At 36.5% G+C, this 26,349-nt stretch overlaps 2 protein-coding genes across 3 annotated transcripts; one reads left to right on the forward strand and one right to left on the reverse strand.

Moving 5' to 3' along the window:
• Nucleotides 1-11,251: 11,251 nt before the first annotated feature.
• On the reverse strand, nt 11,252-17,588 carry LOC113696282 (RNA-binding KH domain-containing protein PEPPER). Its single transcript, XM_027215715.2, has 7 exons — nt 17,566-17,588; nt 16,660-17,100; nt 15,917-16,166; nt 14,986-15,134; nt 14,662-14,913; nt 13,925-14,119; nt 11,252-11,768 (listed from the first exon to the last, which is right to left on the reverse strand). The coding sequence occupies exons 2-7, from the start codon at nt 17,065-17,067 to the stop codon at nt 11,580-11,582; spliced, it is 1,443 nt and encodes a 480-aa protein (XP_027071516.1). The 5' UTR covers nt 17,068-17,100; nt 17,566-17,588; the 3' UTR covers nt 11,252-11,579.
• A 1,907-nt stretch (nt 17,589-19,495) lies between these two features.
• On the forward strand, nt 19,496-25,958 carry LOC113694797 (vacuolar protein sorting-associated protein 9A-like). Of its 2 annotated transcripts, none has more exons than XM_027213670.2 (6): nt 19,496-19,732; nt 19,831-20,048; nt 20,196-20,343; nt 21,326-21,496; nt 21,704-21,883; nt 24,830-25,958. In XM_027213670.2, exons 2-6 carry the CDS (start codon nt 19,933-19,935, stop codon nt 25,670-25,672), a joined length of 1,458 nt encoding a protein of 485 aa, XP_027069471.1. In that variant the 5' UTR covers nt 19,496-19,732; nt 19,831-19,932; the 3' UTR covers nt 25,673-25,958. The 2 variants fall into 2 exon arrangements, with proteins under 2 accessions (XP_027069471.1, XP_027069472.1); XM_027213671.2 differs by having other exon boundaries at nt 19,600-19,732; nt 19,809-20,048.
• Nucleotides 25,959-26,349: the final 391 nt, after the last annotated feature.

The following is a 26,349-nucleotide window of genomic DNA, read 5'->3' on the forward strand; positions in this document are numbered from 1 at the left end:
CTTATAAAACCGTCCTTAGCATTCTATCCTATATTCGCGGCCGATTATCATTCTATCATAATCATATATTTGCGGCTGCTTGCTCCTCTTTTGGTTTGTGAACTTCTAGGTATAACAATAAGGTATGACCCGTATAATTTCTTTAGCATGCACGCCTTTAGTAAAACTGTTTTTTATTATCATCTTTTTATATTCTTATCAATATCTCTTTATATCCTTATCAATTCTTATTTCCTACCTAAAGTTATGTACTTTAAGCAACTTAAATTATGATAAAACTACTTTTAATATTCTTATCAATATCTCTTTATATCCTTATCAATTCTTATTTCCTACCCAAAGTTATGTACTTTCAGCAACTTAAATTAAGATAAAACTACTTTTAATATTCTTATCAATATCTCTTTATATGTTTATCAATTCTTATGCCTACATATAGCCTCTTTATATGGTTAGGTATTTCCAGTATAAGCGGTTGGCACATTAAAGTATCGATTCTGGGTTTCCACTCCTCTTGATTATTAGGTAAATCTTCCTTCCATACACATTTTTCTTTTTTAAAAGACATGTTCATCTTCAATTGTAATAATTTAGTAACATATCTTGAATTTTGTGTGTTTTGGTTTTATTTTCTATTTGTTTTGTATGAAGAGATAGGATTTAAAATAGTATTTTCATCGTAAATTTTCATATAGAAACATGTTAGATGTTTCCACCGAATTGGACAACATTCATATGCTATAGGATGCATGTTAGATGTTTGTTAATATGCCTTTGTTTCGTTTGTCCAATGTACTGGGCTTGTAGCTGGTGCTGTGGATCTTTGCTCAGTGCATACTCCAAGAGTTGAATTTGTTATTTTCTCCCGCCTTTTTTTCCCAACTATATGTAAGTCTGTTAGTTACTTTAGTTGAACTATCTATTCTATATTTTTCACTGCTGTTAAACATTCATATTTTAAGCATTTGGCTTATATCTCTCGAGTGATCATAAACTGAGAGAGGCAAATTTATTTTCGTTCCTTTTGCGAAGACAAAATGTCTACTAAATTTTCATCTTGAATTGTGAGTGATCATGGGTTTTGTTGTCCAGAATTGTAAATACAATTTGTAACTACAATCTGGAACAGTTTCATCTTGAATTGTTCAATTTTATGGAAGTAAATGCTTTTGTTGATTGCGTCCCCTGTTGTTCTTAAAATTTTAATAATCAATTGACGAAGATATTTCTTCAGAAATTTTGTATCTTTAGATATTATTGCTGTTAGTTATTTTAGTTGAACTATGTTTTCTTTGTCTTCCACTGTTGTTAAATATTCATATTATAAGCATTTGGCCTATGCCTCTTGAGTGATCATGAACTGAAATGGGAAAATTTATTCTGGTTCCTTTTGTGAAATTTATGTATGGGCAAATAGACATTACTGCACTTTTTATTTCTTTTCAAGTTTTTGAATGTTATGGTATTGTCGAATGCTATTTTTTCCATTTTTGAATTATTATTCACTGAATTAGATTTTCACATTTATATTATAAGAATACTTTATATTATGATGCGCACATAGTAATATACTTAAGAAAGGTTATAATAGAATATACATTAAGTTTGTATTTCATATCGATATTTTTATAAAATTGATTAAATAGTTTATTATTTTTCGAAGATTCCCGTTCAACGAATAGGTACAAAACTAGTTTGAGATGAAATCAAACAGTCGAAGCCATTAGCACTTGGCTTATTTGTCTCTTTTTGCAAAAGAATGACACCAAAGGCTACTATTAGCGAACAAAAACGTGACAAAGAATGGTAATATATTTATTTTCATCATAGATTAGTAAATACTAAATAATACTTACATTATGACTGTTGGATTTTTTTTATACAACATATTCAAATATCTTTAGTCAATATTCAAATACGATTAATGAAAGTACTTAAGAGTCTAGAATATAGCTAAACAAATGTTGAAATACAACTAAGCTATATCTTTTTTTTTTTTTTTTTTTTTTAAATTTGTAGTCTTTTATTGATGAGAATAATTGTTACACACAGAGAAACATCATTTTGAAGTACATGATTGAACTATAAAGACAGCAAATGAACCAGAGATGTTTGGTGCTTTGTTGAAAAGCAAAGTAGCTCCAATTCTCCTTAATCCTCAGCCCTTCATACGCTTAATTTTCCGAATTGAAGGCATCCCTAATCTGTCGAGGCGAATTGCTCCACGAGCCATAGTTGGGAACATATGGAAGGAGTCGTATAACTTGAGTTGATGCTCTGGATGAGAGACGCCCACATTGGACAATGCATCAGCGACTGTGTTAGCTTCCCTATAACAATGTGAAAAACGATCAGGATCTTCCACGAACTGCCAAATCTGCCTAATCTCTCGTCGAATCTTCCAAGGGCAGTGTATACGTTTCTGAAGAATTCCAATTAATACCAAAGAATCCGATTGAATATAGAGATTTTCAAAACCCCTATGTATGGATGTTTGAATGCCAATAAGAAGAGCCCGGGCCTCTGCACTTAGACATGTAGTTTCTCCAAGATATGCCGAAAAACCAATCAAAGGAATACCATGTGAATCCCGAAGAACCCCACCTCCTCCACCCAAACCTGGATTACCCTTAGAACAGCCATCTGTATTTAGTGTAAAACGACCAGTTTCCTTTGGTTCCCAATAAACAAGTTTGTACGTGAGATAAATGTGAGATGAATATGGCCAATCGTACAAATGATAGAATGAATGAGCCTTGAAAACCTGTTTGAAATAAATTTCCACAATGGTCTGAATTTCCAAGGAAATGGCAAGACAAATGGCGCGCGATCTCATGTGGACATCCTCAAATAATGCTTTATTTCTTGCTTTCCAAATTTGCCAACATACTATATTCGGAAGAATTCGTCCAATGAATCGCTGTATCTCTGAATCATATGAGTGCAACCACCAACCCACTATACGGGAGCGTAAAGAAGAACCAGGAAAAGTCAATCCACATGAAGCTCCAAAATAATTCCAAACTGTTGAAGCTATATGGCCTTTGGAAAATAAATGTTCAATTGACTCCTCAGAAGCGGAATCGCAGCAGAAACACTTTGATGGTAAATGTAAACCAAGTTTACATAACCTATCCGGTAAAGGTAGCCTCTCCAGCAACAATCTTAACATGAAGAATGAAATTTTGAGTGGGATCTGAGGATGCCAAATGCTATCAAAAACCATAGACTTGTTTCGTGCTTGCCTAATATCCTGAAATGCCGAAGCTAGAGAGAAGTTTCCAGATGTTGTGGACATCCAAATGACTTCAGCTTCACCCCAGTCTTCCGGGACTGGATGCTCTAAAATAGAGGGAACCAAATCTGTAGGCAATGTTTGATATAATCTAATCACATCCCAGTGTCCATTGATGATAAAATCACCAAACGACAACTAAGCTATATCAATGGGATTGATTATCAATACTTTGTACATACAAATCATGACAAGTATCCAACAAAACCTTGAACTATCACTGTTCCTAGTTTGCAGTTTGCACCATAAGCCATCAATTTTAGACTTAAGTACCCTGTAATATCAACTAGTATCACATTGCTAAAATTGGTTAAAATAACAAAATTTTTGTATCTATTTTTGAATGAAAGACTTTTGTACCAGTATATGAATTAGAGCATGTCGGTGAACATATCAATTATGTATACACAACTCATTTCATTAAAACTTAATTAAACTATTCATTGTATTCAAATGATTTGATTAATTTACAAACAATCATATTATAGAGTACTACGATACTAGAATTGATAGTATAGAAAGCTAAGTGGAAATGGATAACAGATTAGGGTACTTATTGCAATTAATCCAAAAATATACCATATTACTACCTTTTCCCTGGGAAGATAACCTTACTATCTTGCAACGGTATTGCCTCCCTGTATTACAAGGGTTTGTTCTATTGTGCTCTTAAGGCATAAAATTAAAGGTTTGGATTGTTGTGTGTTTGGACAAACAATATTTGAAATAAAATAATTTACTTCACAAATTTTAATTACCTTTTTATCTTTCCAATCACCTTTTTATCTCACATACATCATATCATAAAAAGTGCTACAGTAATTATCTCAAATAAATCATCCAAATAAACTCTTAGCTCATTACACATTAGCTACAACATGCACGAATTTTTTTTTTTTGTGTACAATGGAGGGTTAGAAGCTCATTACACATTAGCTAGATGAGGAGTAGTCACTCCGTAGACGTATAAGCTAAGCAGCTTTCTCAGAATTTGCAAAGGATTCTTGAAGACGGTCGTACCATGAGCCAAGCTCTTTCCTAGATTTGCCAGATGATTTGCGTAAGCATTCCCTTCACGCCACACGTGCTCTATTCTGCATTTCTAGTCCAATTGCATTATCTCTTTAATCTTAGCAATTAAGTTCCAATGTGGACTCTCATTTGAGGCCTCTTTGATCAAAGTTATAGTCACTTTCGAGTTTGTCTTCACGATGATTTTCTTATGGCCTAAGTTCCAACCAAGTTTCAACCCCAATAGGATGACCCACAGATCTATAACAACATTGCTAGTCCTTCCCAGATTCGTACTAAACACCTGTATCAAGTATCCTTGGTCATTTTTGAGTAGCACTCTAGCACTAGCTTCTCCTTGGTTGTCCTTTGAAGCTCCTTCCACATTAATTAATTTAACCAAACCCTGTTGTGGGTTCTCCTAGTTTGTGTATCTTATTTGCCTTTCTTCTATCATTTTTGGTTGGGTATTCAACTCCTATGCAAGAAATGCTTGTTGGATTAAGTAATATGGCCGTATCTTAGTTTTCCTATCTGATCCCTCATGAATCATTTTATTTCTTGCAGTCCATACATCACCTGTTGAAAAAAGCATTGGCCAGTAAACTTCTCTTCTTCTTCCAATCTCCTTCTGCCTAATATTCCAGTCAATCCATTGTGTTAAGGGTTTGGATTTAAAAACTCTCTAGTGGGATGGATGAACTGGTTTCTTCCAAGTTCCACTAATCCATTCACAATCCCTGAGTGCATGTAAGGCAGTTTCCTTCTTTGCTCGACAAATTGTACATTGGCCATATGGATACAAGTGCCTCGCATGTTTCTCAACATATATGAGTAGTCGCCCATGTCGTACTATCCATAACAAGAATTGCCACCTATTTGGTCCCTTTAGGTTCCATAGGTTATCCCAGTTCCTATTTGCTTTCATTCTCTCTATTTGATCCTCATCCATTTCATATGCAGAGGTTGTAGAGAATACCCCACTTGCTTCTAGGCTCCATGAAAATATATCTAGATTATCTGGATCATCATATATGGTAAGTGTACAAATGACCTCTAACTGGTCCTTGTGAAGGTATTTGATAAGTGTGCCCCACTCCTAGTTTGAGTTCACCCAGTAATCATTACTGTTCTCAAGCACTCCTCATTTGGGACCTCCCCCACTCTATATTCAATTAGGGGTTTGTCAGTGACCCAATTATTTGACCAAAAGGTTATCTTTCGACCATACTTAGCCTCCATTTCAATCCATTCTTCAACAAGTCTACATCCCATGCTTTTCCAGGTGTGGGACTGGCCAGATTTTAATGTAAAATGAGACACTCCACTCTTACCCTCGCATTTTTCTCTCAAAACTTCTGCTCATATAGCCTCTTTCTGCTTTAGGTATCGCCAGCATGTTTTGGCCAGCATTGCTCTGTTGACTCTCTGCAATTTTCTTATTCCCAACCCTTCTCTCTTCTTAGCCTGTCTTAGGGTCCGCCAATTGATGAGATGCACTTTCCTCAGATTATCCCTATTACCCCATATGAATCCCCTAATTCTTTTTTCTATTTCAAAAATAACAGAGCAAGGTAACAAGGATGTTCGCAGAGCATAAGGAGGAATAATAGCCAGGACCGACTTTACCAGGACTGACTTTACCAGGACTGTTCATAAGAGAGACATTTACTTTTCCATCCTTGTAGCCTCTTATCAACTTTATTTTTGATTTTAGCATATGTCCGTTTATTTACCATGTTATAGAGGAGAGGCATTCGAGGTATTTCCCCAGATTCTTTGTTAAACTAACTCTCATGCTTGTGCTAATTTGCTCAGCCAAACTGGCTGAACATTTCCAGATCAAAAGAGCTTGGATTTAGTAATGCTCACTTTCTACCCAAAGGCATTACAGAATTCTTTCAGTACTTGCTACATGACTTTTTCTTGTTGTATACTTGCTTCAGCAAAGACAGTCAGGTTGTTCGTAAAAAATAGGTATGAGAGTGTTGGCCCCCTCCTAGATGCTTTAACTGGTTTCCAATTCCCTTCTTTTGTTTCCCTAATAACAAGATGTCCCAGACACTCCATACATAGAACAAAAAGATATGGTGGCATTGGATTTTCTTGGCGCAATCCTCTGGTTGATGTGAATGCTTCAGTGCGTTCACTATTTGACAAAACTTCTATGCTAGAAGCTATCATGCAGCTCATGGTCAGAGTGATTATGTCTGCCTAGAAGTGAGCCATTTGCAAGGTTTCCTCTAGATATTTCCAATTGGTGCGATCATATGTCTTCTCTAAATCAATCTTAATTGTCATACACCCTTTCCTTCCCTGTTTATGCCTAATTATGTGGATAACTTCTTGGGCTATTATGACATTGTCACTTATTTGTCTCCCTGGAGTAAAGTTGCTCTGATCTGGGGCAATGATATCTACCATGAGAGCTGGATTCTTTTTGCCAGGATTTTTGTTACCACTTTGCACGTCATGTTACATAGTGAAATCAGCCTGAATTGCATGATGCTAACTAGATTTGCCACCTTGGGGATTAAAGAGATAAGAATGTTGTTCACTTCTGAAGGTAATCATTTTCTTTTGAAAAGAAGTAGCATTAAAGTCTATAATTGGTGACACTACTATGTCCTAAAATTTTTTATAAAACCCTAAACGTACTCCATTTTGGCCTGGTGATTTGTTTGCCTTGATGTTAAGCATGGCCATTTTAACTTCTACTGGTGTGAATTTCCTTCCTAGAGTTCTTAGCCTTCAGTACTCCAATTCTCAGAAACCATTAGGAATAGACTCCTATCTCGGTCCACTTTGTTATCTGCATAGAGATTCTGGAAGTATCCTCTCACCATTTGCTATAATGCTTCCTAATCTTCTATCCGCATCTCCTGATTGTTCTGCACACTAGAAACCCTGTTGCGTCATCTTTTTATCACAGTTGCTGTATAAAAGTACTTTGTATTTCTCTCTCCACATTGAAGCAATTCACTCAAGATTTCTGATACCAGAGAGCCTTTTTGTTGTATTCCTGTATTAGCTTACTTTCCAACTTCTCAAGTCTTTTGTCTGGCCCCTTTGTTAGGATTTTAATAATTCCTTCAGTTCTTGCACTGTACCTTTTCTTCCTGTGAAATATATTCCCAAATGTACTTCTATTCCACTCCATCAAGTCCATCAATTTTTGGTTCCTATGCCAAAGTCCCCCTCCTTTTCCAACTCTGAGTGACTGCATCTTGCAATTTAGGATGAGAGAGCTAGGGTAGTTCAAACCTCACAAGCTTCATTTTCCTTGATGTTATGAGTTATGACACTCTCCCTATAATTCCAGCAAAATTGGATGATGATCGGAATGTGTGTGTACTAGATGTTTAAATGTAGCTTCTAGGAATTCCATTTTCCAGTTTGAGTTGCATAAACCTGGATCTAATCTTCTCTTCACAATAGCAATCCCCTTTTTTCCATTATTCCAAGTCAAAGCCGGTCTAGAGAACCCGAATTCAATCAATCCCACACTGTGTACACAATTTGCTAGTGCTGTTTGACCTGTCATTGGTAAGGGTCTTTCCCTTCATTTCTTTGCTCCTATCAAGATTTTATTTAAATTTGCAATAATCAACTACGAAAATCTAATTTTATCCCCTAGCTTGATGAGATATTCCCAAAGTTGCCTCCAAAGCAAATTGTCAGGAGAGGCATACACCGCAAAGAATAACCATTCTTTCTTATTGTGTTTAATCACTACATCAAGAATCTACCTATTCTTTGAGATAACCTCCACCTCAACTTCATTTGGATCCCAAAAGACCCATATCCCTTCAAGAAACCTTGAGCTTCCACACGTGCTTGATTGCTCAAGCGCATTGTTTTATTTATCCTTTCTACTCGAAAGTTAGGAGTTAGTGTTTCCACTAGTGTCAAATATACTAGGGGTCATAGTTCTGCATGCTTATCTTCAGATGCTTCCTAAATTCATTATTTGCAGCTGATATGCAATTCCAGCTCAAAATGTTTATTGGATACAATGTATAAGATAATGAGCTTAGTGTCCCAAGGTTGCCGTTACCATGGCATTCTGCTCCATTTGGTCACCGAGATCCATACCCAGTCTGTATATACAAATTTCTTCTTCTGGTAGGGTTTCTAAAATGTTATTTTCCTTTCTATCTATCTTCCAACCCTTCATCTTCCAGAATTGCAAGCGTCGATCCATTACCTCATCCTATTTATCAGTCTCCTGGTTTTGGGTTTGCCTTGCCACTTGCTTCTTGGATACTATTATCCAGTTCTGCCTGAGAAGGTCTTTTTTTTTCCTAGAAGATTCCGGTATATCCACTTGATCAATTCCTTTCTTTGTTAGACCCCCAAAAGCTTCCCTCATTTGGTCTTGGGCTTGCTGATTATTAGCTGGTGGGTCTCGGCATTCTCTTTTTTTCCTTGGGTTAGCAACCATCCAAGCCCCGAAGGGTTGGCTCTCGGATCCTCCTGCTCTATCTAGTTTCTGGGACTAGTTGGAGTTTGGCCAAATCTTTCTCTTTCTCCAATCCCGTTTCTTTTTTCCCTAGCTTGCAGTTTTTAGTGATGTGGCCATATTGACCACATTTGAAGCAAATCTGGTGCAACCCCTCATATTAAACCACTTGTAGATCCTAGTTGACCCATATGTAAGGAGTTAGAGGCTTCTGCAGGTCAACCTCAATGCAGATTTTGGCAAACTTCCCTCTCTCTACTGTCAATGTTCGTTGGTTAACCTTCACTGTCTTCCCAATGTTGTTTCCTACCACCGTTAGGAACTTCTCTATTTAATATTCCATCAGCAGCCCTAGTAGGCAGATCCACACTAGGGTTGACGTGAAGTCGACCTTTTCTGCTCTACAATCCGGCCTCAATTTATACTAATGGTGATATAATGGCCTTGTATCATCCACGGTCCGCCATCCAGTGTTCTATGGTAGTCATCCTTCATCGAAATTGGACAAGGAAGAACCCCCGCTATATGATTTCAAAGTCTTGACTGAGCCGTCACAGGTCACACAACTTTTGTTCCAATATTCAGAACCCTACTTTCTTTCCCAGGACCTTCAAAGTTAAACCCCTTCTTTATGGCTTTCATATCTTCTGAAGAGCTTCCTTTGATACAGTTGGCTTCGAAAATCTCAAGTTGTTCTTTTCTGTGGCTTTTACCATGTCAGTTTCCTTCTCTATATCTACTAGGGGCCTAGGTTCCTTATATGCACCATCATAGATGGGAAGTTTTTCCTTCCCAAATCTCAGGGTATCACTAAAGGTCTATTTCCTCCATGCCTCGAGATACCTGGGACGATTGATTGGGAAGTAGAGTTGAAGTCTTCTTCTAAATTCCTAGGGCTTGGGTTAGGTATGACATCTTCAAAAGACGATCTCTTACATTTCTTTGGTTCTCTGCATGTTGATGAGTCTCTGCCTCGTGAGGAATAGCCACATTAGGGTATACATTCTCCAAATCCATGGGTTCACTTTGTCTCTCAAGAGTTCCCTCACTTTTTCTCTCTGGTGTTTACATGTTCTTTTTAAATTTAATCTATTTTAAGGTTTCTTTGTTGCGTATTGCAAACATACGTGATTCTGATAATAATGTCATAACTTCATAGTAAAATGATTTTCTCTCTTAATGTGCTTATCCTACCCTCTAAGCGTATCTCTCTGTAGACAAGATAAGAAAAATCATATTTGAAAAGCTTTTAAATTTGAAAAAGATGTTGGCTAAGATATAACAAGTTTAAACTTAAACAATAAGGTTATGTTTTCCTCCTAGTGGTTTAATTTTAAAGAGAAATGGACGTTTTTTCAAGAGTACAATTTATTCTATGTGAAAAAAAAAGTAATTGAGAAATATATTCACAGAAAACGTGAAAATGTTTCCTTAAAAATTTGTAAACCAAGCAAGGCCCAATACTCGAACACTAAGCGCCACTTTATTGTTTATGTTCCATTTATCAGGTTAATGATGGTCGAGTCATCAGGTGACAAGTTAAATTGAGACTCATTTGAAGGTGACCTAGAACTTTTTCAAATTATCCCAACATTACTCAAAATAACTTGAAATTCAAGTAGGTAATTTTCATCGATCAGATAAATAACCAATTCCCCCCCCCCCCCTCCCCCAAAAAAAAATCACCTATGTTTTAAAAAAGTCAATTAACCAACAAAAATTCCATGTTCTAAACTTCATATAAATCACCACCCTCCCAACGCAAATGGATAGAAATCAAAGATCCTAACAAGACATCAAATGATTAATCACATCAACAGATTTCATAACAAAAAATCAGATTTATAAAAATGTTTAAATCATACTAGTTACCAACATCTACAAGAAAGGGCTACTAATCCAAAATGTCAGACTGCCTAAAAGATGCCACAATAAACGGGTTATAAGTGGATAAAATCGGTTAACCCTTTTTTTTTTTTTCTTTTTGTGAATTGATCCAAGATTGACCTGTTTCTTTAGCGAGTTATTTGAGCAGCGTTTTGATGTCATGCTAACAATTGCCACCCTAGTACAAATGCAATCATGCAGGCTTCAAGTACATGTTACCTTTCTATGAAGGTGTATCATACAACTGCACTCTTAAAATGCTTTGACTACATTTGGATCGGAGAATTTGAACCTCTCAAATCTCTCTCGTGGTTAAACTTAAGAGAGATTTGAATTTATAAATCACAAATTATTCTCGTGTTTAAAATGTATTTAATTGAGGAACTACAAAACCAAATACCTTTTAAGTAATTCAAACAAGTAGAATGATTTGAGTAGAATTCAAGTCTCTGGTCAAATTTCTCAATCCAAATAGCCTTCTTCAGCACTTACTTTACAATGCTGCTATTAGTGGCCACTTAACAGAGTGGCCACTTAACAGATTTTGATGTGCAATGCTGCTGTTAGTGATAAGAAGACTTTAATAAATCAACCCAGATCAGAAAGATGCATCCATTTCTTAAACTTGAGAATCACAGTAGCGACCACTAAAAATCGAACAGCTTAATGGAAAATGTCACAAAATCTAGCCACTAAAAGGATTCAAAAGTGAACATTCATACAAAAGCAAAATAACAGCAAACTATTAGATTATCTACTGCATTGTCTTTTTTTGCATGTTTTTCATCTATTATCTGTTAACACAACGTCAGCTCGACAGAGGATAATCAATCTCCAGATGAAGCTTTATACAGTACTGCTCAGAAGATCTAGAGGTTTGAACGGAGAGAAAAATTTTAATGCTTCTAAATTTTGACAATCAATTTATAACCTGTAGCTGCTATATCCTCCTCCCAAACCAGACGAGCCATAGCTACCATAGGGTTGTCCTGAGTATGAAGATGACTGGTACGAGCCACTGCCCATTTGAGAGTAGGAAGGCCTCAAACCTGAATCCAACTTGCCATAACTGCTTGTAACTGTTTCTTTATGCCCATGCCCGCTTATAAATTCCTGCATAGAAACAGACTCATAAACCATGATTGTGCAATATCCAGCTACACTTCTCTACAAAATAGTCAAGGTATGAAGAGCTCTCATGAGAGGAAAGACAATTATACAGAGCACATCACAATATCCTCTTGTATACAAGAAATTAATGACTTTTAAGTTTGATGCATTTCAAATCAGGAGGAATGGGAAAATGTTTTAACAGTTCATTTGCTCCATATTAAGCACAATTCTTGCAGTGCCAACAGAGCAATATAACTTCAACTCAATGAATTCATCAGTGCATTTGTCAAAACAAAGTGATCTAGGAAAACTTGGATCTGTTAAAGATAAAACTGTTCGAGGTTAGCGCAAAGTAGCAAGGTTTGATTCTCTTATGGGTTTCATTCTTTTATGACTTCATTATAACAACTTTTTCCTAAAGAGGATACTAGTGCTATCCACTTTCCGGTTGGTTTAACCCACCAGAAAAACAAGCATTTCAATTTAAGCTTTTTAACTTATATTAGAATCTAAGTTAAGGGTTCGACTTCTAATGATTTGTCTGTTTAGCATTTAGCAGAAAATCTCTCAATTACTTTCACTATATGGTAAACCAGCCCGTAATAGTATTTTAGTTCTCCTTTAAAACCTCAACTTCAAACATGACTAGGAGCAACATCCCATTCTTTCATTCTTGTGCTTCCATCATTATTATCAAAGCCAAAAAAGATCTACAAAATGGCATTTGAAAAAGCAATACAATTTGAAAGAGGTCGAAAGAGAACAGTAGATAGGGAGTCACCTTGAGGAACTTATGAATCAACTAGGAGATTCAAAATATCAATCTCAGCAATTATGACTTATAGCTAGTTTGGGAGATGAGATTTGAACAGAAAAGAAAGGAATAGAAGAGAAAGGCTGCATCTCCCACATTTGAGAGTTTTAAGTGAAAGGAAAGGAAAATAAACCGACGGAATTGGAAGAAGGAAGAAACAGCTACAGTTTAAAAAAATTTTCCGGCCCAAATCGGGCAGAAAGCAAAGGAAAGCACGGAAAGGCAGCAAAAAGTTTTTTAAATTGCCCATTCTACCCCTAAAAAGCTGTTGAATGAAATATTTATTTACTTATGTGTCCAAAATCACTTCTTTTCTTTCATAAACTCCCAAACAACATTAAAATCTCTTCTCTTCTTTTCTTATCCTTTCTTTTCTCTCATAACTTAACCTTTCTCTTCTTTTCTTTTCTATCCTCAACTCACAAACTAGCTATTAGAGCGGAAGGTAATCATGGAGAAAAGATATTTCAAGAAACCACAGGCTAATAAATGGGAAATTGCTGAGATAGATTCATACTCTTAACCACAGGAAATTTTCCACCCAGATTCGGATAATAATGTCAGTCCCATTTCCTATTAACATATTCAGGAGAAAAGAATTATTCTTCAACTTGCTAACAAAAACCTCAACAAGAGTATAGTTGCCCGACATAGAAATGCCTATCATGCATCTGACAAAATGCATGACTAAATCCTATCATTAGATGCTGAACAACCTAAATGTCTTCTAATTTATTGGGAGAAACTTAGTTAAAAGGACAAATCTATCCATCATGTCTTTCAATTTATGTTTCTAGTGATTTATAGCTAATGAATTTCCATAATTCTGTAATTATTGTACAACTTCAGTTCTCCACATGCATGCCAATTCAACAAGGTCAAGATGATTTCAAAGCAAATCCTTTGATTAACTGAAAATGAAATCACACTCTAAGAACTACTTCTTCCAACTCAAAGAGAACTGAAATTTGCACATGAAATGGTAATACTGCTTTATTCTTTAAGGGGTTTAACGAATCCAATCTCAATTCTCCTGGGATTCTAGTATTATTTAGTTCTGTTTCTGCCTTTACTAATTCAAGGACAAGGATGCCAGATAAGATTCCATTCCAGATTAGGGCTAGACTCCAGTAACAACCTATTTGCACATTTGGGTGATATTTTAAAATTCACTTCGTAAACGTTGTCTTTTCTTCTAACTCCATAAAATTCTGAGTTTTAATTCAAAAAGTTTTTCAGTTCTAAAAGCATGGGTCTGTAACAAAATTGCCCTGGTGACATCACAGAGGCATCAATAACACGGTAATTAATTCTCAAGAAGAGAAGCCAAAATGGTACTTGCCTGAATTAGCTGTTGAGCTGTCTGAACTTGTGTAGCATCACCCTTAATTTCCACCGTGATTTCATCTGGCAGGCCTCTACTTTCTTGAACGGTAAGGATTGCACCACTTGTACGTCTAATATAAGCAATATTGGTTCCTTGAATTCCAATTATATCTTCAGCATAATCAAGTGGTATTCGCATAGTTTGTGCAACCTGAAAAGGACAAGAAAAAGAAAAAGATTGTGAATCCAAACAAACATGGTATCTCCAATAATTGCTAATTGAAGATGCTATTTAAGGTGGCTGAAAAGGAAAGACGTAAATCAAATAACTTAGGCATTCCACCAACCCCTTAACTAGGTATCTTTTTTACGGATCAAAGGCTAAAACCTGAAACTTTTTCAATCTTTAGCTGACTACTGCCAGTACAACCTAAAGAAAGAAACAAATGAAGCTATTAAAAGGTCACAAAAGAAATAATCCTAGAAGTTCTAAATAGCACCCAAATGGCTTTTAGATACAAAAAAGAATTGACTCTGATTTTCGCTGTCAAATGTCCTAGCCAACAAAGAGAGAATTGAGAGTGATGTAAAACTTTCAAAACTATCTCTACTAAAATCAATTAGGCTTTCAACATCCCTGACAGCTAGACAAGTTTTTGAGAGGTCGACAAGACTTGACAAGTCTATTATCCCAAGTTAATGTAACAACCTACAAATCAAACAGCCAAATGAGCAAAGTGAGGTCCAACTAACCGTAGTAACAAACTGTCGAGTGGCCCGACCAACACCAGAAGGACGAACTCCTGAAAGTGCAGGATCTTGCCCATAGAGTGAAAGTGAAGAAGGAACTTGTGGTTCCAAATGGCTTTCCCGGTCGAAATATAGGGAATCCCTATTTGGTGGAAGAGTATAATCAACACCTATTCCACTCTGTGAAGAACCATGCAGCAATGGCTTCTCAGACCAAGACTCCACTGGACGTTCTTGGGTAACTGGTGCATTGTACTGAAAATCAACAGAAACTTTGACCACCATGCCATAAATTTGAACCATTAAATTCTGTAGACATTAACTTACACTCTTCTCGAATAAGGGAAGAACACTGTGATCAACCAAGAACTTTCTAAGATGAGCCACTACAGCTTCTAAAGCTTTCAGAACCTTAAGAGTTTCCCCTTGCAGGTCCACAATCCGCTCATCTGAGCTGACATAGACAGGCGTTTCATCTGCAAATACAAATGCAAGTAAAAATACATTTATAATATCAGGGGAAAAAAAGGCTGCTACGACTCCAAAAATTAACAGAATAGATACCACATGAGGGTTGGTGTTTAAAGCAAAGAACAAACAGCAATAGTGTTCTTCATAAAACATTTTACCATCCAACAAACCTATGAAAGAATCAGCTGGTTCATTACGACAAAACATCTTCCATGGCCCAGTTTTGAGCCAATCACTGAAATATACTTGTTCTGGCACTACCATAATCATAGGCTGTAGCAACTCAAGACATAAGACAATGGAGGCTATATATGTACCAAATCTTGAGGAACTTATGAATCTAATTTTTAAATTAGCAAACATGGTATTTTCCATTTTGTAGGTTTTTTAGCAAAACAACCAATAAGTGATCTCAACATGCTCACACCTCTATTACCTCAGTGTTCCAATATCAGATACCAGAGCTTTCTTGTGCTTGCTAAATACATGGAACTTAAGTTTGCAACCAAATGATAGCATTTATACTATCCAATTCACTACAGGCCACATTCAGCAGTTAAGGGCTTTTTCGGCTGTAGCCATGTTGTATTTCATCCGTGTTCAAGAAAGAGAACCCATGCTACTTCTAAAAGAGATAATTTGGCTTGGTACAACTTCCAAAATCCCACAAACCCCAATAAGAAAAGGTAAAAACTTGGACAGAGAGGAAACAAGGACCATGGATAACTAAATTCAGAGAAGTAATTATCCAATTTAAGAAACGCTCAAAGCTAGAACAACAATGTACCATTTGAGAGAACCCGAACCGAGGCACCAGTGCCCTCCTGAATTGATTTGATCAAAGAGCCTTGTTTTCCTATCAAGTTGATCGCTTGTGTCGATGCCACCAGCAACCGGATAGAACAAAATGCAGCTCCAGGAGCCTTACCATCACCTTCAGCCTCAGGTAGTCCACTAATGCGTTTAAACACTCTTATTACAGCATCCATTGCGGGAGAAAGTGGTGCATCTGGTTCTTCCTTTCCAGATATTAGAACCTACAAAGTTGCAAATCAAAATCAAGTTGCGTAGGAATGATAAGTAGCACATAAAGTCAGAAATCAAAAGCAAAACGAAAAATGCCAGAAGCGCAATTGCAACTCCAACATTCTTCTACTATTTGGCCACTTAATTGAAATTACCATCAAACTTGATAGAAATATCAGGACAGATTAATATTCCTTCTTGAACGGGTACACAAGAATAATCAAAAGTGACATCAAATGCCAAAAATGAGTAAAAATATTTGGCTACATTGGCTCTTTATAAACTCTAAATGGTAAATTGAAGAATGGAAAATCAATAATGGCGTACAAAAATTCGTACTGAGAAAGACAATAATAGGTACCCTAACCCTAATCTTTGCACTCAAATCAACCAAAAATCAGAAAGGCAGAAACCCTAGTATTGACGACCTAAACACCAGAGCGAACCCTAGCCAAAAAACTCAAAAACCCTTAAATCAGAAAAGAAGAGAAAGAATATACTGACAATTCGCTCAGGAGAGGAGATAGGGCCGTCAAGCACGCGAATTCTAGCTCGCGTCTCCTCACACATCTTCTTAATAAGCTCGCCTTTTCGCCCAATTATACTCCCAACCTTTAGCACCGGCACCACTAGCCGGAAAACACAATCCCCTGGCCATCCCGGCCATTTATTCACATTGTTGTCACTCTCTTTCGCCTCGGTCTCCTCCTCTACCTCTTCCTCCTCCTGCGCCGCCTCCTCAGCAGTGCCTTCTGCCGCTGCTTCATTCTCTGCTTCCCCTTTTTCCTCCTGCTCCGCCTTGTTGGTGGCCTCGGGTTCCGGCGCCGGTTCGGATTGTGAATTTACGGTTGCTTCGGTTGCGACTTCGGTGGATTTTGCAGAGCCGTTTTCTGCAGCTTCAGTGGAGGCCATTGTGTGTTGTGTGTGTGATTTTGAGGAGGCTTGCTGTTGGAAAGGGTTTAAACTTTATTTTATGGTGATCGGAAATGAGGGGTTGGGGATCAAGTAATTCGAGGGTTAGTTCAGTAATTTAGATTCGTCGTTCCACAAGAGTGGCAAAACTGCAAATTTGACCCTTACGGTTTGGCCAAATTGCAATTGCCTCCTTTGAACCCGATAAATTTGGTCTAGTGGGTCGATAAGTTTGGTCTAATGGATCTTTTTTCGGCCAGAAAAGATGAGTTTACTTGGAATAAGCACAAATTTATTTGATTGTATCATAAATATATTTTTTATTTCACAAATATTACATTGAAAAGTACTATGATACTTATTTCAAAAAACTTTTCCAAATAATGGCTCTGTTTAGCATATGCGTTTTTTGCCTAATTTTTCTTTTACAAATTTTTTAACAATAAGTTCAAAAAAACTCCTTAAAATTTAATATCCAAAAATATACAAAAAATTTACCTTCTTTCTTTTGTTCTCTCTTCTTTTTTCTCCTCCCACCTCAAGCCACCACTACCTCCGTCGACGACAATATCTCCCCTTTTTCCTTTCTTTCTTTTCTTTTTTCCGTCACTCCTCTCTCCCTTCTCCTTCTTCTCTTTCCTCCCTCTCCTCTCCATTCCTCCCACCTCTCCGTACCCTCCCCCCTCTGGTTGCCCCTTTCTCCTTCTCCCCCTTCTTACCCTTGACCCCTCCTTCCCTACCCCCATTCCCTTCTGGTCGACGTCGAGCGACCAAAGGGGGATGGGGGAGGGGGAGGAGGGGTCGAGGAAGGAAGGGGAGGAGAAGAAGGGGCGAAGAGGCGAGGAAAAAAAGGAGAGAGAATAAGGAGAAGAAAAAAAGAGGGAGGTGAAGACAAGGAAAAAAAAAAGGGGTGAGATGGTGGCCATTACCCGTGGTGGTGCAATAGAAGGCTGGTGGTGGGGTGGGAGAGAGGAGGAAGAAAAAGAAGGGAAAAAAAAAAGAAAATTTTTCTCTAAACCCTCAAATCTACAAAAGTTTTTTTACAATTTCTATAATAAATTATAATAAAATTTTATACAAACACACACAGAAAATCTTTAAATATCAACAGACGGGCTTCTTTTTTTTTTTTTTGGGTTACAAGGGAGAAACACGAGTTCTTTTAACAAGCAACAAAATAAGCGAATTCATCCCAATAATGTCAACACCATGTATCTCTCTGATTCTTTGATGTGGTTCACCTTTGGTCAGTTTGCGTGCAAACACTTTCCTTAATTAGTCAATTCGCACATTTGTTCTTTTCTCGCAATGTATGCACCAGCCCCCGCAGTTCCAATTCCTTTGCATTAGCTCTTGAATAAGCCTATCCAGATTATGATAAGGAGACAAAGGTGGTGCTTCTTCAATGAAAAACTTGTGGTTGCAACTAATAACATTTGGATTTGTTTACATAAAAGTAAAAATTGAAAAACAATGAAAATTTTGCATAAATAATTTAATTTGATTGACTTTGAACGTCTTTTTTTTCTTATTTTTTTGGTCAATTAATTATTGATATGGGTTATGGATTGATAGATACTTAAAAGCCCTAAAAATAGGAAGGTTTTTGGGACAAGGCATAAAATGTGGTATTCTTTTTTTAGTAGGTTTTCTCTTAAGATGCATTTGGATTGAGGGATTTAGCAAACAATTTAAATTTTTTTCAAATCCCTTTAGTTTGTTTCAATAGCTCAGGAGGCATATAATCAATTAATGAACATTATTACATTGTAAAAAATTTACGTACAGAAGTTTTCCAAAACTGATATGGTAATTAAATATTCGATATACAATAATTTCTGATGTGAATATGAATAATACATAACAATATTGTTGATAAAAATATTCTGTACTAATATGAACTAAATACTAATATATATATATATATATATATATAGAGAGAGAGAGAGAGAGAGAATAACAGATTCATAGGAGTTTATTAAATTTATTTTCCCTGAGAAATTACCAAATAAATCTTGTGGTTTGATGAATTAGATTCAACCCCTTGTCAGTAACACTCTCAAAACTCAACTAACTAATATATTGAAATGAAAAAAAATGCCATCATATAAAAATATAAGAAATAAAAAACTAACTAAACTGAACAGAATACCATAGCACTTAAGCCATAGAATTGCAACAAAAATTAAAAAGCCAAAGAAAAATAACAGATCAGGAAATAAAGAGTCTCAAAGCACTAAACCATAAATTTCACTTTTGGAGGGGAAAAAACGCAGTAAGAAAGAAAAAAGACCAAGGGAAAAAAATAAAAGGGAATAAAAAAATAAATAAAAAATTGCCTATCAGAAAAAAATTTTAAAAAAAATGTTCGAGGAATCCGAGGAAAAATGGATGTATTTGTGTCTTTCTTTCTTCCATTGCCGACTCCAACTTCCTCTCCGCCACCACTACTGCCACCGCCACCGAGCTGCTGCTACAACCTTCTTCCTAGCAAACATAAGAAGCCAGCTAATTCGTGATAAAATTTTGCAGAATTCCCAACACCTGATTGCAGAAACCACTTAAAATCAAGAACAAGCTCCACCCCACTACTGATATCTAACCCAAAGTCCACAAAAAAGGAGGGAAAAAAAAATCTTGCATTCACCCGAAAAATCTCCGATTGGTAAGTATCAATTTTCCCCTTCTCATGTGCTGTAAAATCCCAATTCCTGAAATTGTTATAAATTTACGTTTTTTAGCTTCTTTTTGTTAAAACCTCAGCTCAAACAGAACCCTCCACTTTTTTCTCTTTGAAATTAACGATCGGTTGACTTGCCCAAGACGGTGATATTATCGGCGATTTACATAAAAAACTCCCCGTGAATGGAGACGGCCACCTCCGATGCCTTCGGATCATCGACGGCACCGTTGACGTGGCACGACTTCCTCGAGAGAATGCGTCATCCTTCCGCTGCCCCGTTTGTCAAAGACATTAAAAGGTTTGATGGGAATTGATCTTGATTATTCACTTCAGCCTGGTATACTTATTACTAGTAGATTAAGTAATTAATTACATAGTTAAAGCATAGTTCTGGTGGTTTTTTTTTTTTTAAATTTGGATTGATTATAATTTGACACATTTGCAGCTTTATAGTGTCATTTATGAACAATGCGCCGGATGGGGAAAGGGATAGTGCAGCTGTGCAAGAATTTCTTGGCAATATGGAAACTGCATTTAGGGCTCATACACTTTGGGCTGGTTGTTCAGAGGAGGAATTGGAGAGTGCTGGTGAGGTGAGCTTGATTTCCTTGCATTATTCCGGTTTATGCCTGTTTTTTTGCCTTCGTCTTTTTAGAATTTACTTACTAAAGAAGGGAAGAAATAAAGGATACAGGTACATCTAGTTTAATACTAGTATGAATGTGTGCCATGAGTATTTAAAACGTTAATTTTTAATCTGAATATAGGTTATGTATTATATTGGATACGCTAGTGTAAAACAATCTCTACATTGTCAGGTTTTGGAATCTTTAATCCAACAAAAACAGCCCAAGATTTTGTTTTTTGTTTATGTTTCTTTGTTAGTTGGGCATTTGCATAAGTAAAGTGGAAAAAGTATGATGAACCAAAGAAATTTTTAACTGTTATTGTCTTCTATGTGAAGCTATAAGAAGTTTCTAACGGTATTGACCTAGTTGTTTCCAGAAGAGTTGATTGCTTATAAAGGATATCCTCTTGGAAATCCAATCAGGAAATCCAATCACTTAAAAGTTTCAGTATCAGTTGTTAGTACTGTTACTTTAAGGATTGGGAAAATTGAGTTTTATGATGGGCCAAAATTAACGGGATGATGTTTTTCAAGATGGGGATATATGAATTTTTCTTGCTTGGTGAACTTCAGGAAATATTGAGCATGACTATAGCAAGTCGTGGTATACTAAACATGAATGTACGGTTCTGTGTTCTTAATTCTTGTTATTTTTCCTTTTGGGTGTTTGCTGTGAAACCAACCTAAGAAACTCTTGACTTGCCAGCAGCTTTTGTGCTACACCATTAGTGAATTAAAATCCATTTCTTGAAGCGCTTTACTGATCTGGGAACCACTGGGCTTTTGTTTAGTTTAGATTTCCATGGATACCCATTTCTTGAGTGTTTTGGCCCTCAATTTCAGTTGTGAAAATTGTGTTCTCTACTACTTTTCAACTGATTGTGCCCAAGTGTCTTATCTATGCTAAACTGGTCAATTGTTGTTCATGACACACATATACTTTACAGGGATTGGAGAAATATGTTATGACAAAATTATTTCCACGTGTATTTGCTTCACTTCCAGAAGATGTACAAGCTGATGATCAACTTTATGAAAAGATTGCTTTAGTTCAACAGTTCATTCAGCCAGAGAATTTGGATATCAAGCCAACCTTCCAAAATGAAACATCATGGTTGGTGAGTAAGAACTTCCTTCTGATTGTTGGATGGTCTTAGTAACATATACTATCTCAAACAAAGTATAGGTGTGTAGGTTTCGTATAACTTTTTCTGGGGTAAACTGCAGCTTAGCTCTTGATAACTAACAGCGGATAATGGGTGAGAAAGAAATGTGTCGGATTGACCATAAGATGGATTACATTTTTTTTTTTGTTATTGATGCAGCTTGCTCAGAAGGAACTACAGAAGATTAATATGTACAAAGCACCAAGAGACAAACTTGTTTGCATCCTGAATTGTTGCAAGGTTATTAGTAATCTACTGCTAAATGCCTCTATTGCAGCAAAAGAAAATCCTCCTGGAGCTGATGAATTTCTTCCTGTTCTCATTTATGTCACTATAAAGGTAAATCTGCTCTTTCTTTTCTTTTCTGTGTCTTTGTTTAGCTGTAATCCACAAACTGAAATAGTTCCAATTAGTGAGACTTCAATGAGAATCCATTTTTTACCCAAAAAAAAAAGGAGAATACATTGTTCTCCTTTAAAAACTGCAGATTTTTATGCTTTTGTGTTTGTACGCTCTCTCTGTATTCTGTGTGTGTGTGTGTGTGTGTATGTTTGTGTGGGAGTGTGTTTCATTTTTTCCCTTATATAATTCTATCTCTTTCAAGTCTCATTTTCAAGATCACCAGAATGGACACTGTTGAGGTTATCAGCTTCATACCATTTCTTTACTGCAATTTAGGCACTAGTTCTTTGCTGTTTTTCTAGATCTCTCTGCTTTGTTAAGAACCAGTCCTTTGTGCTCAGTATGTCAACTGTCCTTGTGTCCGATAGATTTGAGAATGTGCAGAAAGTAATTTATGTTAAACTAGGATTGTCTTGTTTTCTTATTTCTAAATGGAAAAAGGACAATTCCTGGGAGTTGTGGTCGTTTATGTACAGCAAGTCTGATTCTCGTGTTATTATGCAAAAATTAGAAGGGGGAAAAAGAAAAAATGACAGCGATATCTCAGGAGGAGTCTATTTGGGATATAGAATATGCTAAGCAGGCTATTTTGGAGACAGAATTTGTTGACCATGCTTCTGTGTTTTATGTATAATGTAGAACCTTATTTTTTGGGATTTTCAGTACTTAGGTAATGTAGCTGTCTCATAGGAGTTTTCCTGGCTTTGGTATTTACTGTTTTATAATTATCTTTAGAGTTTGAGTTTGCAATTCTTTTAGCATTTAGATTTAAGGATTAGAGTTAGTCAAAGTACCACATCCTTTTGATGCGAGATAAATGCTAGGCAAGATAGGATTAGTTTAGGAGGTTATCAGCAATCCAATGTAGCCATCTTGCAGCAAATTTTAAGGTTTTGGTATATATTCCTTCTGTAGTTGAATTAGGAAAGGAACCATGTCCTAGATAATTAGGAGTTAAATCAGACACCTTTTGTGAAGAAGCAGACTTTGTAAAGATATAAGATGTTTTAAGTATTAGTATTTTATGCACTGGCAGTGCACAGATTTTTCTATGTGAGTGAATTTAAAATGCATGCCACATGCGGAATGGAAAAAGAGAATTTCATATATAATTGTGAATGTCTTTTAAATCTAAACCCTCTTTTCTAAGTATGCTGACATGTATTGCAGACTAATCTTATATTAAATGTATTTAGAGTTCTTTGATTAATACACAAACCTTCTATACATTGCTGACACTGTAGAACTGCATTTTAGACACTGGATCTAGAGCTGTTTACTTAATTGTTGGAAAGACTGTAGATGACTCTTCCAACATATGGGTACAGATTCTGGCTATCGGTTGTGTAGTTTCCTAAAGATTACTGAAATTTATTTCACTGCAAATTTATAATTACTTGAAACAGGAATCGAGCAGATTAAGAAATCAACATCATTTAAGGAGGAGTCATTCAGTGAGAAGCCTGGGTAATTTTGAGTTGTAATAGTGATATCCAGTACTGAGTCAGCTCCTTAGTATTTTCTTATGCACTAATGGGCTATCTCCTGTAGACACTGGTTGCCACAAAATTATATTTTGATCTGTATCTGTCAAAATAGTCTCGTTTGGTGCTCATCATTTTTTAAATTCTGATATTGCAAACGAGTTATGGGGTGAACAGTGCGTGAGAAAAACTTTGTTTGGAAAAACAATTTCAATGCCCCCCCCCCCCCCCCCCCCCCCCCCCCCCCCCCCCCCCAAAAAAAAAAACTCACTTTTCAACATCAAATAATGCACAAGTTAGCAGAATTATACATATGTTCAACTAAGCTGTCAGCTTTTTATGTCAATTACAAAAACAAAGTTAGAATGTGAAACACAAGCATCAGACATGAAACACACTATTCAGCCGGCAAAGCAAATACATCGAAGGTAAAAATGGCAAAAAGGATGAATGGTTGTTGAAGTACATTTGAGATGAGATACATTTTACCATTATGCAGATGATTTGAAATTCAGCATCTTCTGCCTTCTGGAACTTATTCTTGGGCATGCTGAAAACTGCTGTAATGACTTGGAAAAAGCTTATGTTTATCACCCTTTCGAGGTTATGAGAGTTATTTTGCCACAGCATGCTTTCTGAAATCCAAAGACATTAATTGAATCAAAGGAAACAGAATACTTTTGCTGTTCGGTGGTATCTAATCTTGTGAGAAGAGGGGTCAACATCTGCTTGAGCAGTTTGCTCTTAGTGGTGATTAAACTCTGAACTCACCCAAGAAGTATATTTTCTTGTAATAATGAATACAAAATGACAACTAACTTCCTATAGAGAAGTTACCTTGAGGTAGAGAACTGACATTTTAAGCTAAAAAGAGATGCAGTTAGGGCTAGTCGATCAAGTTGAGGGCCCTGGAGATCTCATTTTTTGAAGATATGATTTGTCTAGATGGATTTATTAGCTTATATTTTTGGAGTATTAAAATGGCTTCCTGAACTCTCTCCAAGGATAATGTTCTAGTATCTGTTCAAGAAACTGGATAATGGTTATCCTTGTTGATTTGGCACTAATAGTTTTGGCTATATTGTGGAAATAATCCATTTCATCAAACAATCTGGCATGCCATTTCATGTTTGAGAGTGTTTTATCATTTTGCTGAGTCAAGCACATGTCCCTATATATGTAGCTGGAAACTGTTGGATCCATGTTTTTATTTTTTTATTTTTTTATATCTATTTGCCTTAGCTGAAATCATTTATTACAGGGGAGTGGTGAGATTATTTTTCCACTAAAACACCCCTTGTTATTGGTGCTTTCTACATCTAGGCAACCCGTTGCCACTCTGCTTTTATTATTCGTTCCCTTTGGTGCTAAAAATTGGTTCTTTTGATGTCTCAAACAGGCAAATCCTCCACAACTGCATTCCAACTTATTGTATATCCAACGATATAGGCGCCAAAGTCGTTTGGTCTCTGAAGCGGCCTACTTTTTCACTAACATACTTTCAGCAGAGTCATTTATTATGAATATCGATGCGAAAGCACTTTCAATGGATGAAACTGAATTTCAGAAGAATATGGAATATGCACATACACTTCTTTCAGGATTGTCAGGGGCCTCGGACAATCTGCCTGGTCAAAGTGATCAAAGGGTTGGACCTGTGAACCCTAGAGAAGGTTTGAATCATAACAAGCAGCAAGTCTCGACAATACAAAATCAGTCCTCACTCGAATCATCTGACACTAAGTCCAGGAATGAAGAGCCGTATGTGAAAGATCAGTTGTCTAAAATTCCATCAATCTCAGACCTGGAAAATAAAGGAGCAAACATGCTTTTGAAGGAGGATAAACTGAAGCAAGAATTTCAGGATTTCCCATATTTGTATTCTCGGGTTGGTGATCTGACAGTAGGCGACGTCGAAGACCTGCTGAACAACTACAAGCAGCTTGTTTTCAAGTATGTCTCTCTTTCTAAAGGCTTAGGTCTGACAACTCTGCTTCATCCTTCATCCACAGAGCAACAGAAAGAACAGCATGAAGCCATATCTATGGAAGGGCATAAAGGGACAAGAGAAGAAAAGTGGATTGAAGAAAAATCAATTGATGAGTCATCAAAGGACTTTTCTCAGACTGCTGGAGATTTGAATGAATCATGTTCTGTGGTTGAGAATGCTGAATCCATGTTGTCTGAAGATGAAGCTGTTTCCAGTCAAACTGACGGAGGGGATGAAATATCCCAGAGATAGCACACGTGTATGCGCAGTATGCATTTGCAATGTGTTTTTCCAGTTTCTTCTGTATGTTTAAAAGTGAGATGAAGAAATTTAGTTTTTGAGTTCTTCGTGGACAACAGGATAAAGACACACATAGAGGTGAAATTAGATAAAAGGAGAAGTGTTTCCTAAGGATCTAATGTAGGCAAATTATCAGGAATTCATTATGTTGTAGCAGCCTTAGCATTTTTTGCTGTTGGATGGTTATGATCATCGTCCAGAAAGCACTGTTCTATCATTATGATTTTTATTCCTTGCACTTGATCTGTTCTCTTGTGAGAATTGATAGGCTAATTTGGAAACAGACGGCTTCCTTAGCCTTTTAAGGACTCCATTCTGGCATAAAATCTCGTATCCAATATAAACTAGAGCGTAGTTTCACTCGGTTCCATTATTCTACCTTCAATTATTGAATTTCTTAGGCCTTCCTTTTTGTCTTGGTTGTTGCAAGTTAGATTTTATGGAAGTCATACCAGTGAAGCCGACATCAATATTTTGAACTGGTTGATATTGTTTTGTTTATTTGCCATAGTAAATTAACATATTAATCATCTTATTCAGGATGAACTTTGAACAATTTCTTTTAGTCAGGAGTAAAATAGAGTTAGTTAACAATAATCTAGAGGGTAAATTGCACTAAAGCCCAGCGA

Source organism: Coffea arabica, chromosome 6e, assembly GCF_036785885.1.
Source record: "Coffea arabica cultivar ET-39 chromosome 6e, Coffea Arabica ET-39 HiFi, whole genome shotgun sequence".
In the NCBI taxonomy this organism is placed as follows: Eukaryota; Viridiplantae; Streptophyta; class Magnoliopsida; order Gentianales; family Rubiaceae; genus Coffea; species Coffea arabica.

Bases quoted from the DNA above. Each gene is read 5' to 3' on its own strand.
- LOC113694797 (XM_027213670.2), top strand. From the start codon at position 19,933: ATGGAGACGGCCACCTCCGATGCCTTCGGATCATCGACGGCACCGTTG. The intron at 20,344-21,325 runs GTGAGCTTGATT...TATACTTTACAG, and splicing joins AATTGGAGAGTGCTGGTGAG to GGATTGGAGAAATATGTTAT. The intron at 21,497-21,703 runs GTGAGTAAGAAC...TTATTGATGCAG, and splicing joins AAAATGAAACATCATGGTTG to CTTGCTCAGAAGGAACTACA.
- LOC113696282 (XM_027215715.2), bottom strand. From the start codon at position 17,067: ATGGCCTCCACTGAAGCTGCAGAAAACGGCTCTGCAAAATCCACCGAA. The intron at 14,914-14,985 runs GTAAGTTAATGT...GTTGATTTTCAG, and splicing joins TTCCCTTATTCGAGAAGAGT to TACAATGCACCAGTTACCCA. The intron at 11,769-13,924 runs GCAAGTACCATT...GTTTCTATGCAG, and splicing joins CAGCTCAACAGCTAATTCAG to GAATTTATAAGCGGGCATGG.